This window comes from Diabrotica undecimpunctata, chromosome 8 (assembly GCF_040954645.1).
Source record: "Diabrotica undecimpunctata isolate CICGRU chromosome 8, icDiaUnde3, whole genome shotgun sequence".
Classification (NCBI taxonomy): Eukaryota; Metazoa; Arthropoda; class Insecta; order Coleoptera; family Chrysomelidae; genus Diabrotica; species Diabrotica undecimpunctata.
Genome location: NC_092810.1, coordinates 54,273,009 through 54,290,491, shown reverse-complemented (window position 1 = coordinate 54,290,491; position 17,483 = coordinate 54,273,009). Strand labels below are relative to the sequence as shown.

The following is a 17,483-nucleotide window of genomic DNA, read 5'->3' as shown; positions in this document are numbered from 1 at the left end:
CCCGAAGCTTCTTCGATAATATCAGCATTTATCATGTCTTGTATTATGTTTTCAACTTCCTTTTGTCTAGCAAATGGCAATCTCCGTGGCGCTTGACGAATTGGTCTTGCATCTCCAGTATAAATTCTATGTTGAACTAAACTAGTACGCCCTGTAGATTTCTCGGATTCAAAAATGTCGTAGTTTTCATTAATAAAGTCGTTAATTTTGTTTAATTCTTTAGTTGTTAAGTGGTCAACATTTTTGATTAGTTGTTTCACTAGGCTAGCGTCAACTGGGTTACTGGAAGCTGTATTCCTTTTTTAAATATTTTTCGCACTTGCTTCTTGTTTCTATTGGTGTACAGAATGCTATTTGTTGTTCTGTCTTTAATTTAAAAGGTTTTTCAGACAAATTAGCAACCCTTACTGGAATCATCTCATCTACATTAATAAGGCATCTGGCTATCAAAATTCCATCACTAACTAGTTCATCGCTTTCCACAACGCCAAAATGTAGACCTTCAGGTTTTTGACTCAGTCTCGCCAGGATAATACTTTCAGAATTTTGAGGAATTTCGGTATCCTCGCTCACTATAACTCTTACTTGAGGTACCGATTCTTCCAAATTTAGGACAATTAGTATGGTTGCCGTTATCTCTCCATGAATTGGAATAGTGTGACCTTAAGCTGTTTCAAGAACTAAGTTTGTTTTAGTGGGTTGTAGTTTCTCATTCAGAAATCCGGTTCGAATAAAGGATCTGGTTGCACCGGTATCAATAATAAAGGTGTATTTTTGATTCTCAACGTAGCCCTTAAGTAATAAATTTTGTTCATTTTTATGTAAAGTGTAAGTGGGAATTTGGGGGCTTTTATTAGATACAGCCGACGCCCGCCCCTTATTGTCGAGTTTTATTCGTTTCCCTTGCTATTGTTTGCGTATCTGTGGTCAGTTGTGGGAGATCGATTTCTTAGAGACCTATCTCTACTAGTATTTCTAATAGGACTATGTGATGGGCTTCTGGATGTCGATCTAGGCGACCTTCTAGCCTCATTCTTTGGATGTTCTCTCCTTGTTTGGGATCGGCTTCTGTAATTGTTTTGAAAATGTCCTATTCTCCCGCAATTAAAACATCTTTTGTTTTCATTTCGAGGTTTTTGTTGAAGATTTTGCAGTTTGTTTAAAATTTGGGATAAAATAGGTTGTTGGTTATCTGTGGTTGTGATTTCTTTATTTTCTTGAAATCTTATTTTTCTTAATTTTGGATGAGATCTGGAAATGCTTTTTGTCGCTTCATACTCCTGGGCTGAGACTAGTGCTCCATTTAGCGATTTGTGATGTTGTAATCGGAGAGCTTGTTGCATTTCAACATCCTGTAGTCCATCTATGAATGCCTGTATTCCAATTTGTTCCAGAAAATCTTTAGGTGCCTGAGGGTATGCCAAGTGCAATAGTCTTTTAATGTAGGCTTCAAATTCTTGCAGGCTTTCGTTATGTTTTTGATATCGAATTTTTAGCTGACTTTGGAAAACCTGCTTTAGATGCTGCTGGCCATATCTTGTCTCTAAAGCTTCAACTAGAGAGGTATAACTGGGTGCATCTTGGGGAAGGAATTGCAAAAGAGTTGCTGCCTGTGTTCGAAGCGACACCACCAAAGAAGCTGCCATTTCTTTTTCATTCCAGCCATTTGCTCTAGCTGCAGCTTCAAATTGAAAACGATAAGTTTCCCATGCTGTCTGATCATCGAATGAGGGTGGTTTTAAAAATTTACTAGTTCTAATTGTACCTGGTTCAATTATGGAAGGTGATGAAGCTGTTTGTTTAGATTCGACGTTAGTTACTGAAACATTAGATAAAGAAGCTTGGGTATTAATTTTTTTTCTAACTCAACTATTTGTATTTGTAAATTAGATTTCAAATCATTTTGTTGTTGTTCTATTTTATTTTCAAAATTGTTTTGTTTTTCTTCTAACTTATCTATTCTACTAGTGATTTGACTTATCTCTAACTGAAAATTTTCGTGGATTTGGGATAAACCATCTATGATTTCTACCTCTATTTTTTTACGCCCCTCCTTTTCCTCTTCCTCTTCTTGCCTACGCTTCTCATTTTCCGCTTTCTCTTCTTGTCTACGCTTCTCTTCATCTTCTTTCATTTTTTTAAAACCATGCAGGGGGTCCGGACGTATCCATTTCTTTGTCAAACTCAGTGGATCTTGTATTTACCATTAACAACTGCTAAATATTTCTTTATCCCACCGCTGTCACCAATGTTACACTTCTTGAAAATTAAGTTTATTCAACACCAACAATATTACAATACTTTTTAACTAACTGATAACTATATAATTATTAATTTTTGACGTTCCAAACTTCACTAGACATTTTAAGAATTTTCGATGTCATCTTGAATGTTCTCGAACTACTTCTTCTTTTTTGTCAATGGACTTTTCCTATGTGGAATAAATCTTTCGTAACAATATACTTCACTTTAAAGGTTTATAAGTAGATATAAGTTTTATGGATCAGCTAATTGTCATATTTTAGTTTCTTTTAAATAAAATTAACTTTTGATAATTAATTAATGAATTAATTAATCTTTCTCTCTTCTCTTGCCGACCAGAATATAGCTTCGACTATTTTTGAAATAATTTTAAACTGTTTGTCCTTGTTTAGTGTAGTATTGTGTACAATTTTATATTTAATTTTATATTTGCAACATTCTGCGATTGTTGGGTAGCCCAAAATTGCCGAAATGTCCCTGAAGATGCTCTAGGGAGCGAAAGTACTTGGGCAAGATTTAATTAATCAAACTTTGCTCGATATCTGCCTTTATTTTATCATAGTTTAATTAATTAATGATTCAGAAAAGTTACGTAGTTTCATTTCGACATATGAGAGTTAGTACACCTTTTTTGTCATTTGGTACACAACCATATTTAAAAGTCTGTTTTGTTAGAAAGTTCAATGTAACATTTGTTGATACATATAGTTTTTATTCTATTTTGTTAGAAGGTCCAATTCAATGTAAGGGTTGTTGATAAATTTTGATATTTTTATGTGTAATAACTGTTTATGTGAAACAAAAATAAATCTGTAATGTATCTCTTTAAACCAGGAGTTTAAAATGATTTCTTTTAAAAAGATATTCACACATTTTTTAGGAGAGAAAAAAATTTCTTTCTAACCAACAAGAGGATTTTTTTAAACGGCATCATATTTTAAATAGTTTGGGAATCTTCTTGTGTAGTGTTGCCCAGGAAATCTCTGTAAGTATTTTTTTAATTTCTTTTTCGTGGTTAGTCCTCCCAGTCTTCCTCAAATAAAGAAATCTTTATCGACGATTCAACCCTCCAACCAAAACATGAGTAGCCATTCGTAAACGATCAACTTTCTGTTTACTAACTATTCTGTCATAATCTACTGCAGTAGGCGGCTGCTGCTATGAAACCTCAACATATCCCTGAAGTATACCTTCAACCAGTATCTGGAACTAGCAACCGCACTAGCTGCATTCTACAATCCATCTTATTTTTGAATCCAACACCTCCTTTGCTGACTTCTATCCAACTAATTTCTTCGCAAGGGGTGGTTTTTATAAGAGTAGAAATTATGTGGTAAAAAATTAAAACAGTAAAGAAATCTAAATTGAATATCACTGCATAATTAAATATTTCGAAATTGCTTGAATTTACAATTATGATTTTTTTCTAATAGGAGTTGTTTTCACCAAAAAAAAAAAAAATAATAAATAAATAAAAAGCAACCAACGGAGGAAGTCCAATTTTAAAGTGAAAGGTAAGTATAACCTAAATCCAAATTTCCTTGCAAATCAGTGAAGACAAGGTATTCAATGACATCGTTTTAATTATAACTAATCTAGAGGGTCAGGTTTAGCAGTTAAACTGTGATAAAATCTTAAATTATATTGTTTAATGGTAATTGACATTCATTTACTTCATTAAAAGAAGATTTTAATCGATTACCTGCTTTAATTTACAATTATACGATTTTGTTATATTTGGGGTAGTTTTCGCCACAAAGGTGAAAAGTCCAAAAGTGAAGTGGAGGGTACAGCTTATTTCAAATCGAGTGGCGAGCCCTTCCACGAAATAGTCAATCGCACAGACAATATAATATCTATGATTAGACTCATGCAGTGGCGTTACAATATTAAACAAATTAAATTATTTGAAATCGCACTAATTACAAAATTATTACTCACTTAAATAATAAATGGAGTTTGATTGTACACAGATTGTTTTATAGATACCAAACTTTTTGTTTGTTATAATACCATCTTTAATAATTGATACTCTATAAAGTTTGGTAAAAGTTAATTTCTAATTTAGTATCAGTTACCTTAAAACCGTAATTATAAAGTCAAGAACTGATAAGAATTATTTCCGAGAATTTCTAGTCACCCGATTTCAAACTATTTCGTAATTTAGTCTCATTATTTTACCACGCGTATTAGAACTATTTTGTAGAATGGAGATGGTTAGGTGTAGTAAGAGTAAACAGATCAAATTGACACCAGAATCCAAAGCAATAATTTGCAATGTTTTTAAATATATGCAAATACTATTTCCAGAAGATAATCGAACCAGTATTAAACAACGTGTAAGTGAAGCTACTGGAGTATCTTTACGTACAGTAGAAAAGATCATTCAACAAGCGAGTATGTTAACAAACGCAGAGTAAAATAATACACTAAAATTTCCAGCTACAACACTTGCTAAAAGGAAAGCAACCGTGACATACTTGAGGGAGTATGACAAACAGTTCATTAGAAATACAATTCATCGTTTTCATTAGACTGAACGTTGTCGTGTATCATTGAAGCTTTTGCAGAAATGGATTGAAGAGTTGTACGAGTGGACTGGAAGTGTGAGTCCTCTCTACAGAATTGTGAAAGATTTGGGATTTAAATGGAAGAATACGAAAGATAATCGACGTTTATTAATTGAACGGAATGATATTCGTGATCTACGCATTAAATATTTGGACAAAATTAAATATTACAGAAGCTAAGGTAAGTCAATTGTATATGTTGATGAAACCTATGTACATGCAGGACACACTACGTCAAATAGCTGGACAGATGACAGTGGTAAAGGATTGTTCAAAAACATTTTAAAAGAAAGTAGGTTGGTTATCGTACATGGTGGTGGAGAGATAGGTTTCATACAGAATGTCCTTTTGATTTTTAAGTCAGGAGCTAAGACAGGAGATTACCATGATGATATGAATTCAAAAAATTATGAATAATGGATTAATTTATATTTAAATGGGAATAAGCCACAATTAAAGGTTAAAATACGTTTATTGACGTTTCAATTTCCACTTCGGAAATCGTTCTCAAAATACAAACATTAGTAAATTAAACAAATTTTGTTTTTTGTTACTTAGTGAAAAATTCTTCTAATAATTTAATTTTATCTGACTCATCTATATTGACAATTCAGACATACCTTATACATTTTAAAGTAGACGACTTTAAAATGATATTGCCAATATTGTTGAGTTGCGTTCCTGGGACGACTTTACTTATAAGATAGTTCATTCGATTACATGAAATCAACTTTAACTTGAGAATATCCGTGAGAAAAAAGGATAATTTATTGAAGGTAAACTAAATGCACAATCAAATACTTACCATGTCGGGATAGTATTATGAGGTTTTTTTCCTGGTTTTTCCCTCATAATTTACTATGGAATCACTAACAGGAGAATTTTACTGTCATCATGGCATGTATTTGTCTTTTTAAAGACGAATTACATGTTATGATCTTTTCTGATGGATATTCTCAAGTTAAAGTTGATTTCATGTAATCGAATGAACTATCTTATAAGTAAAGTCGTCCCAGGAACGCAACTCAACAATATTGGCAATATCATTTTAAAGTCGTCTACTTTAAAATGTATAAGGTATGTCTGAATTGTCAATATAGATGAGTCAGATAAAATTAAATTATTAGAAGAATTTTTCACTAAGTAACAAAAAACAAAATTTGTTTAATTTACTAATGTTTGTATTTTGAGAACGATTTCCGAAGTGGAAATTGAAACGTCAATAAACGTATTTTAACCTTTAATTGTGGCTTATTCCCATTTAAATATAAATTAATTTAAAATGCCACAAGAAAATAGCTTCAGAACAATATGAATAATGGATGAAAGAACAGTTAATCCCAATTTGCCTGTTGGATCTGTTGTTGTTACTGATAATGTCATAATGTACAAATTAATGAAGCAATTACCAGTAATTCTAAAAAAATGGATATGATATCTTGGTTGACAGACAAAAATTTACCATTTGTAACGTCAATGTGAAAACCGCAATTGTATGAAATCATCAAATTACACAAATAAGATTATATTCAATATAAATTTGACAAAGTGCTACAACAATGTGGACATGTTTCTTTAAAACTTTTGCCATATCATCCAGACTTGAACCCTATAGAAATGGTTTGGGCGCAAATAAAAAATAAAGTTGCAAAACAAAACGTTTATTTTAAGTTTGAAGACGTAAAAGTGTTGGTGGAACAGGAATTTGCTAGAGTAGCTGTAGATAACTGGAAGAAAGTGTGTGAGCATGTTGTCAAGGTTGAAGATAAGTATTTGGAAAGTAAACGTCGCATAGATGTAATTATTGAAGAATTAAGGATTGATTTAAATGATTCTGGTGACGACGACAGGGCTTCTAATTATGAAAGTAAATGATATAATTTAACATTACATTGTACCTATGTAACCTATGTGAATATAAGTTTTCCAAACTATCCTGTATGTATGTATTATTTTTTCACTTTATTACAATCATTTCGTATATTCTTCCATTTAACTTTGTGACGTTTAATCTATCTATCTATCTATACAGCCCTTGCTGTTCAATTTTGGGCATAGGCCTTCACTTCCTTCTTCCACGTCTCTCTATTGTAGGCAGTTTGTATCCACTTCGGGCCTGCGTGTTTCTTCAAGTCATTTGACCATCTCACTTGTGGCCTTCCTCTTTTTCGTTTATAACTATATGGTCTCCAGTGTATAATCATCTTATTCCATCTGTCGTCTTTCTGTCTTATGGTATGTCCAGCGAACTTCTACTAAAGTTTTGCTATCTGCATTAATACATCGGTCACTTTTGTTTTGTTGCGGATCCAAGTATTTCTTTTCTTGTCTGATAGCCTGATGTCCTTTTCTGTCAATTGACAGTATTTGCCTTTCCATGGCTCTTTGGGTCTTTGCTATTTTTCCATGTTTTTCTTTGTAAACCTCCAAGTTTGAGAACCGTACGTGAGAACAGGAAGTATACATTGGTTGAAGACTCTTGTTTTTAAATATTTAAATATTTTCTATTTTTTAGTATATAGGAAAGTTTTCCGAAGGATATCCAAGCCAACCGCATCCTTCCCTTCATTTGTCTGGTCTGATTTTCTTTATTTTGTGACGTTTAAGTGAATAATAATATAAATAATAAAGGTTTTAAAGTTAAAACAATTTTTGTAATTAATATTTATTAATATTGTAATCTGTAATACGTATCTATGATTTCACATACAGACAATATATGTATGTAATATATTATAATAATATGTATAAAAATGTAGTACAATATTGCCAAAAATATAATCTAATATCATTGTTTTATAAATTGTGTGTACCTATCTTTAACAATTTGATTTAAATCATAAGTATTTTTTGGAACGCCACTGCTTTGTTTGGTGAGGCTTTACTGTTCCTAGATATTTCCGCCATTACAGTTGAAACATACTCTAAGTAGAACTTAAATCCAAATTTTCATGTAAATCGGTGATGACACGGAATATTACAGGGTATCGCTGTATTTCATGTTCATTTAATGGCCCAAAATCCATAAATCATAAACAACTAAATAATAATGTATTTTCACTTTTCTGTCAATTGACAACATTTTTTAATTTGTACCAGATAACATTTCCATTTTTCTTAACTTAACTCTTAACTCAAAAAAACTTAAGTTTTTTTTAAGTTAGGTTAAGTTAGGTTAAAGACGTTACGTACATTACGTACTTTTAAAGGATATTTTAAAAAAATATACGCTCTTTTCAACAAACATTTGAAAAAACTAGCAAAAAAATTTTTACTATCAGCCTACATACATATATTTTATTTTTAATGTACTTACATCATTAAGCATTACAGCATATATTCCACCAAGTTCCAAGTGTAGAGTTTTGTCAAATTGTTTATCTCCTATCTCTACTGACCAACGACCAGGACTGAATTCTCTTGCAGATATGTTTCCTGAATTTATATTAATTGATTTCTTTTTCAAGGTGTACTTAACGTCTATATCAGTATAAGGTAAAGTTCTAAAAAAAACAAACAAAATCATTTTTATTTAGCAATATTCAGGTATACTAGTTTTATCAGTAAGTTATATTAGTCAGTAAGTAGATGTACTTATATATAAACTAGATTACCGTGCAATAAATTACATACAGACCAATAACGAGTAAGAAAACGCACTGTTAAGCAAAATGGCACTTGTGTCATGGTAGAATAGAACAAACCCATTAAACAAAACACTGACTCAGGAAAAAGCTGATCAGATGTGCCGTTAGAAACTATCAACACCGAACTCCTAACCATTTTTGTTTTAGAAGCAAATAAAATAGTATTATCTCTGCCTGTATTAGTTGTGAAAACTCGTAGCTCTATAACCGATACAGTCGGTCCTAAGCCCGGAAAAAAGAAGAGTATAAAGAGAAGTAACACCTCTTTAAAAACCAGAGTTCAGCTGGCCCTGTTGATAGCCCTCTGTGAGGGTACCTTACCTAAGGTTACGTTACACATAAAGACCAGAACGACGATGAAGGTGGATAAAAAAATTCAAAATGGCGAATTCGGCAGAAGTGACAGAACCAAATTTAGGCGTAGTAAGGTAGTCTATACGTAGCGTCTGTTCCATAGTGGGCAGCTGCAAATAGCGTCTACTGTCATGTAAGACATGGCTGAACTCAAAACAGTAAAGGCAACGGTAAACCACACTATTAACTATTTCCCAGAATATTGCTATGGAGAATAAAACAAAAATCACAGCAATTCGTCCCGGGCAGCCTTTTGGTGGGTAAGGGGTGCTAAAAATCACCCAGTTCAAAATAGCAAAATACACCGATAGGAATATGGGACGGTAGAAGCCTTTATGTTTTCTCGGTAAATTTAAAAATCTTGTTTCGGAGGCCAATCTTTTAAAATTTTCAGTTATTAATGTTAGCGAATTACGATGGCCTGGTTCAAGAACATGCAGACACAAAGATGGTAGGTATATTGCATTATAGTGGAAATGATAAAGGCGACCCATATCATCGAAATAGAGTAGGAATATTCATAAAATCGGAACTAGAACAGTATGATCTCAAATGTTCACAATAAATGACAAAATATTGCTCTAACAGCTGTGCTACGCCATTTTTAATATTAACTTAATATATATACACACACACACACACACATATATATATATATATATATATATATATATATATATATGTGTGTATATATATATATATATATATATATATATATATATATATATATATAACTGTTTTGGATGGGTTGGAGTCAATAATATATATATATATATATATATATATATATATATATATATATATATATATATATATATGTATATAGTAAACTCTTAAATATTGGGGAAATCTGCAAGAAAAACTCTAATGAGTATCAATTGTTCCGCCGAATGTTTTCGCCAAAGAGAATTAATTTGGCTTCTTCAGGGCTGAAAGAGAATAAATTATAATTAGCTACCATATATTATCTATTAAAAACATTATTGATCTTACCGTAACTTAGAATTGTAGAGTAAGAATGTTAAAAAACTTAGGTAGTAACAACATAGTGGTGTTTTTTGTTACTATGTGCAAAAAAAAAGTTTTTTTTAACGTTGGAAATATATGGTCGCTTTGAACTTAAAACGCAAAGGTTTACCCAAGGTTAATCGAAAAACCCAATGTAACTACATTTAAAAGGAGGTAATTCTTTGAATTGTCGGAACTAAATTTGTATATATATATATATATATATATATATATATATATATATATATATATATTGTTATGATCTGCTTTTAACCTGTTGGTGTTGATGGGACCTAAACTACTTTAATTAATTAATCAAAAAATTTTGCGTTCGGTCCCGCAACGTCACTCCCAGCATAGACCGTTCCATTCGTCTCTGTGCCACTCTCCATTTTAAAGCCGTAGTCTTGGTTAGAGTCATAGTTTCCGCCCCATAGGTCATGACCGGTAATACGCATTGGACAAATACTTTTCTTTTGAGGCTAATTGGTATGTTGGCCCTAAGTGTGTCTCGCAGTTTTCCAAAGGCTGCCCACGCTAAAGTAATTCGTCTTTGAATTTCGCATGTTTGGTTATCCCTGCTGATTCTTATTTCATGACCCAAATACGTATATTTTTCCACCAGTTCTACCACTTTGTCTTGAACAGCTAAATGGTTATTGGGGACCATATTTGTCATAAACTTTGTGTTGGTCAAGTTCATTCTGAAGCCTGCCTTCGAATATGCAAAGTCCAATTGATTTAACATATCTGTGGCTTCTTCTAAATTATTTGTGATAAGGACAATGTCATCTGCAAAACGGAGATGGTTGAGCTTTTTGCCGTCTATTGTTACTCCTCTGTGGTCTCAATTGACCATCTTAAAGGCATACTCTAATGCCGTTATAAATAATTTCGGTGACAATATATCTCCTTGCCTTATCCCAGGTTTTATTTTTATTGGTCGGGTTTCATCGTGTATCTTAACAGTCATAGTGGCATTTGTGTAAATATTGTAAATAAGTTCACTATACCTATGGTCAATCCTGTTGTTACTCATTGCTTCTATAAGGCTGTCTATTTCGATCGTGTCGAACGCTTTATGAAAATCTATGAAAGTGAGGGCAAGAGGTTTGTTGTATTCTATAGATTTTTCGATAAGTGTCTTTACTGTACGGAGATGATTATTAGTACCATAATTTGATCGGAATCCTGTCTGCTCTCTTTGTTGATAGAAATCTAATTTTTCTCCAATCTTGGTGTTACTAACCTAGTGAAGAACTTGTATATGTGGTTCAACAGGCTAATAGGTCTATAATTTTCTAGGTCCGTTCCATCTCCTCTTTATGCAAAAGGATGGTTATAGCATTGTTCCATTCTTTGGGCACCTCTCTTTGTTGCAAACATAGATTAAACAGCTACTTAAAACTTAATTTATTTAATAGCATATCTCCTCCACTTACGATAACTTCTATTACAATTCCATCCTTTCCTGGGGCTTTGCTATTTTTCATTTGTCGTAACGATTGTCGAATCTCATCTTCCTTTATCTCTGGCATTAGTTCAAAACCTTGATTTATGATCTTCTTTGTTTGATCTTCTCTCTACTTCCATATATATTCTCGTAAAACTCTCCGACGACCTATATTAACTCGTCTCTACGTGATATTATTTCATTTCGCTTGTTTCTTAATTATTAGAAGTGCCAATTAATAGAGTTGTTGTTGTTTTTACCAAAAAATGGAACTCAATTCAGATGACAGAGGAAATCCACCTGACAGAGGAAGGATTGACGATGTTGCTAGTAATATGGATTATGAAGTTAATGAAAAAGAAAAGCAGTCTGAGGAAATTATAAATATTGATATTAATACACAATCAAAACAGGTACCGATAACAAATTCAAAAAACTTTTTACCAGATTATCAGGTAAGCAATAAAACAAAAATATTAATATAGGCCAGTCCATAATGTCAGAGGTGAAAAATAAATACAGTCAAGGTGACCAAGGTCCTTATTTTGTTTTTATGCAGAATAAGGAAGGTAACATTGGCCGATTGCATCGCATAGCGACAGCACGATTAATTTTAGGTACAGTACCTGCAATTAAAGATAATATTGTTAATATTAATATTATAGGAAAAAATAAAATTAAAATTGAATGTAACACATATAAAAGCGCTAATATTTTAGTGGAATGTAAAAAGTTAATAGAAAGAAATTAGGATTTATATATTCCAAATTTATACCGATGCCTCAAAAATGAATTCGAGAGTGGCCGCTGCCGTGTGGGACCCTAGGACAAGGTATAAAGAGGGCATACGACTTAATTAAAATTTTACATTTTCAGCAGAACTTATTACAATACTAAGAGCAATGCAGTATATAAGCAGTAAAAACAATAACGAAGAGAAATTTCTAATCCTTACAGACAGCAAAAGTGCTTTACTTAAACTGGAAAGTTTGAAGGACATATCAAACTACATATATATTGACATTATTAAAGCATATATCGCACTTAAGGCTAAGGGCAAACAACTATCATTTTGTTGGGTAAAAGCTCACTCTAATCTTAAACACAATGAATCAGTAGATACTTTAGCTAAGAAGGCCACCGAACAAGAAAATGAAAGTGAATATAAATTAATATTAAATGATGTTTACGCTAATATTAACAACAATAAAACCAAAACCTGGCAACAATGTTATAACAATTCAACTAAAGGGCTATTCTACAAAAACATACAATTAAATATTCCAGCTAAATCATGGTTTAATCATTACCACGGCGAAAAAATCTTTGTTTCATACATATACTTAGATTTGGACAATGCCTAGTTCCAGAACACAAATTCAAAATAGGTCTTAGTGATAGTAATCTTTGTGAATGTGGTGAGTTAGGATCTGCAGAACACATGATACTAAACTCTAGACTAAAAATAATAGAAATAAATTAATTCATGAATCAAGTATATAGAAAAACCAATATTACAAGACCTTTTAATCTAAAATCAATATTATCTAGTTTAGATGAACGTGTATATGAGATCCTAATTAAACACATACTTAATATAAAATTAAAATTGTGAACTATTAATACCTGTGTTTATCCCATTTGTCTACCTATCTTTACGTGGTCTAGTCTTGTGTGTGTGCATTGCTCTAAAAGATCCCTGAGCAGAAGTACTCCTTGTTGACATTCCTTATAATGTAATTAAAAAAAAAAGAAATAACTAGAATATATTTTATGATATAGATATATCTATATCATAAATTGATATTGATATACAATATTACACATCATAAATGTGTAATATTGTATGATTGTAGCTGAAGATTAAATTATCCATTTATTGTTATAGAATCTAGGTATATCTTTAAAATACAAAATCTTATTTTAATAGTAATATGCAACATAAATATCTGTAGAGCAAAAATAAGTTCGGCTAATGGATTCAGTCCAGTCAGGAAATTCGATGATACACACACAAACAATTTAATAATGCTTTGTATTTTGGGAACTATTTCCGAAGTGGAAATCGAAACGTAAAAATAAACTTATTTTGACGTTCCTTATAGCTTATCCTTAATAAAAATAATAAACTATCTATTTCAATATTTACCAAATTATAGGAAAAAACAAAATCTTTAAAGTTTTTTAACAAAACATTTTTACAAAATAGACTCGACGCATAGAAAACTTTTTCTTATGTTATTACTGTGTACATTTTTTATTGTTTTTGGTAAATAATTCTTCTTTGACCAAAATATTAATTCAAAATTGTAGGAATGATGATACAAGAAGCAGCTTAACGAATAAAAGTAGTTTTTGTATTGTATATAACTAGTTGAATATTAAATAAAAAAAAAATAGATCGGCTAAACTCACCTCACTAAAGGAAAACCAGTTGTGCTCTTAGCTACGTCATCTTCATAAAAGCGGATCGTCCCATTTGATTGGATAAAAATACCATAGGCGTTCTTTTCCTCTAGAGAAATTATTTGTACACCATCTGGGCATTCTTTAGTATTAGACTTAAATGTAAATGTTACAGATTTACTTCCACTCCATTCAATATCCCGATTCACATATGAAGATGTTGAATCTAAGGTAAATGGCTTTATCTCTGTTTTATCGGTGCTAACAGACATAATACAGCTTGACGGATTATACACCCTTAATTGTATGTTACCAGTTGATGGCAATACTGGATCATTTTTTTCAATAGCAATCATGACAAAGGCAGAAACTGCAAAAGCGACAGCTGCTAAAAATCCTCCACCAGCCATTCGCTGCAGAGCAGTATTCATGAAGTTACATTTTCCTAAAATATTATTAGAATGTTACAGGAATTTAATTTAACCGAAAACGGGATCAGATAGAAATTCATCTAAGTTAACTATCTTTATTGTAATCATCTTGTACTACTAAACATGTATTTGACATATTTATACTTCTAAAATATTTTCAAACAAACTCTAAAGAAAAAAGTAAAACTAATGATTTGCAATGTCAATCAACATACAGCAAATATAAAATACTAAAATACAACAAATACAAATATATTCAGCTAACTTTGTAAACAAATTCGCGATATCTGTCAAGAATTTATAAAATATTGAAGAATATTTGCAACATAATAATAATATCGTATGGCATTTTTACCGGTGAGATCCTTTGGGATTGTTCCGGCGCCAATTGCATCTTTAGCTCTGTTTTAGTGTCGCTTTAGCTCAGGGAGACTGATGGCTTTATGTGTCCTCCGAAACATGGCGAGAGATCGTATAATTTTTAAAAATTGAAAATTTCGTTGTAGCTACCAGTTTCCTACTTATAACTATTTTCCTTCTTTTATGTGTCCAATAGTTATTTTTGTTTAATTACTACTAATTTTCCAATTTACAATACTGTTTAATTTAGGTTTCACTTAAAATTAATTTTTAAATTATTAAAACCAAATTAGAAATTTTAATCAATGTTTGTAAAAGTGAGAGTGTTAAACTTATAGTGGTCGCTGGTTAAATAATTAGAATAATAACGAAGAAAAATGCAATATTTTAATTGTGAATAAATAAGCAATTAATTTAAATATCCCGAAAAATAGCTGGCTCAACTCATTGCTGTTATCTGTACAAAGAAAAAAAAACTTACTATTGAAATATTGTGTATTAACAGTAGCAAGCGAAGTAGAGTAGTTAAGCCCCTTGGTCGCGGAGGCACGAAAAAAAAGGACGTCACGTCTCCAATAAACTGGAGATGATTACGGCACGTTGTCTCGATTTAAAGCGTATTTTCTTAGTATAAAATAGTCAGACACTCTCTGACCAGCATTCTTAGGTGGTCCGTAGGTTAGTGGGGCAAGTGCATCCCCATAAATAAACTCTATTGTATTGCGCTTTTGAATGGCGATAATCTTAATGGTTCCCAGAAATATGATATTTTACAGCGTTTTCTGTGCTTGCGACGATAACAAATAACAATGACAAGTGGATTTCTTTGGACTTAAAAACAGATCACCATGTGTTTGCCCCCCCCCCCCCAAATCGAAGGTTTTTAAGAAAAGCTGAAAGTATAAGTGTAAAGAATAGTCATGAAAAGATCGATATACTAATAAAGTAAGAATAAAATGTGGATTGACAAATAGACGGCGGGCATATTTTGACCACAGGACATTGTTGGATGCCATCTAAAACTGTGCTCAGATTAATAACGCGTATAACGCCGTCAGTTAAAAAAGAATTGCGTCGAATAAGTAGAATTTTTCGACCTACTAAACTAGGAAGACTGTGTCAAACAGAATACTGTTTCTTCTGCAAACAGCATCAAAATCTCGGCGTGGCGTCGCATTTTAGAAGAAAGTCTTCGAGCTCCACGGTAGGAAAAGGTCAGTTTGGTAAAAATTGTAACAATTGTGTCGGTGATAAAACACGACTAGCACAATACGAGGGGTTTTGATTAGCAGACACATAATGCCGAATAGAGCGTGGTATCAGTTCTTGCATGTGTTTAATACGATTGGCAATTTATGGGTAGAAAAATTAGCTCGAGTGAGCACAATCGCCGAATCAGACCAAACATAAAGATCGGACGAAAAACTCTTTGACAGATGTGACTAGATCAGTCAGCAGTACGGCTGCCAAGAGCTCCGATACAAGTATAGAGGTCAGTTGTTACTCCAGTCGTCAGAGACAATGCCACTCAACCTCTAAAAATTATACGAACAGGCTAAATTTTGCTGAGATTAATAATTCTGGTACCCCAAAAAGATGCAAAAATGTTTATCACTTTTACCCACGGGCTCCTACCTAAAACTCCCCCATATGGGGGTAGAAACGCAAAAAAATCGATTTACTAAGAATCTATACGACGTAGAAAAAAATGTTTTAAATTAAACATGTAGCTGAGATAATTTTAAACAAAACTGTTAATAAGCACTTTTTGTTTTGTGTAGAATAAAGGGTTCTCTCAGAAACAATGATTGTAGCGACCGTCGATTTTGATTGTCAGTTACGTGCGCGAAATCAATGTTTAATAAAATTTGTATCAGTTCGACAGTAAAAATTCGATATCCTTTGATCCAAGTATCCTATCGACAACAATCAACATGTGTTTTAAAGGTAGAGGGTTCAGCTTTCGTTGAAATTTTTGTATGTTGCTGCAAGTAAACTTAAATTTTATAAAGATGGTAAATAAATAAACGTGACGCGATTTTTGCCATTTTTATGATTCTCATGAGATCAATACAATCTACCCCTTTTATTGACTGGCCATTATAAAGTTTCGATTACAAGAGCCTAACCTTTAAAACTTATAGTATAGAATTTTAGTTTTTAGTTTTGGCAACTAATGTGACGCATTTGAAATATGCTTAAAAAGCGCTGGATTTAAACTTTCACAAAAGAAACAATCTAAAATGTTTACAAAAGCTGCACTTTTCCCTTTACAAGACAGGTCACTTCGTTTTTGCCAATAGGTCACTTGAATTAAAATATATCGAATTTTTACCGTCGAGTTGATACAAATTTTATTGAACAATAATTTCGCGCACGTAGCTGACATTCAAAATTGACGATCGCTTCAAGCGTTGTTTCTGAGAGAACGCTTCATTTTACACAAAAAGTGCTAATAACCATTTTTGTTTAAAATTATTTTAGCTACATTTTTTATTTGAAATATTTTTTTCTATGGTGCACAGATTCTTGGTAAATCAATTTTTTGTGTTTTTATCCCCCCTACGAGGCGGTTTTAGGGGGAAGCTTGGGGGTATAATTGGTAAACTTTTTTTTCAACTTTTATGGAGTTACAAAATTAATATTCTCGACAAAATTCAGCTTGTTCGTATGATTTTTAGTGGTCAACTCTCTGACGACTTGACCATGTATCTTTTCAGATGTTTTATCCTCCCAAGATACATTAAAGTACCACAACGGTTCTAGAAGACGTTTGGCTAGGAAAAAAACATGGAAAAATAAAGCTAAGAGGATAGAAAACTGATTTTCGAACGAACAGTCCTCTTTGTACAAGGTTTGTCATATTTTAGGCCTAGCACCGTAATAATGGAAGGTTCCTCTTTGTCAATCGAACAACATGTCAAAATGTCTGAGCCAAAGGCTTGAAAATAAACGAGGATGGTTGCTGACGCATTTGTCTAACGGAAAACCA

General features: G+C 32.2%; 1 protein-coding gene across 1 annotated transcript in view; it reads right to left on the bottom strand.

Annotated features, from left to right (window-relative positions):
• Positions 1-17,483, bottom strand: part of LOC140447558 (peptide transporter family 1-like) — a 96,945-nt gene that overhangs the window by 20,844 nt on the left and 58,618 nt on the right. The window contains exons 7-8 of the mRNA XM_072540272.1: positions 13,710-14,145; positions 8,149-8,335 (exon numbers count right to left, since the gene is read on the bottom strand). Of these exons, the coding sequence (XP_072396373.1) occupies positions 8,149-8,335; positions 13,710-14,145 (623 nt within the window). The remainder of the gene's footprint in view (positions 1-8,148; positions 8,336-13,709; positions 14,146-17,483) is intronic.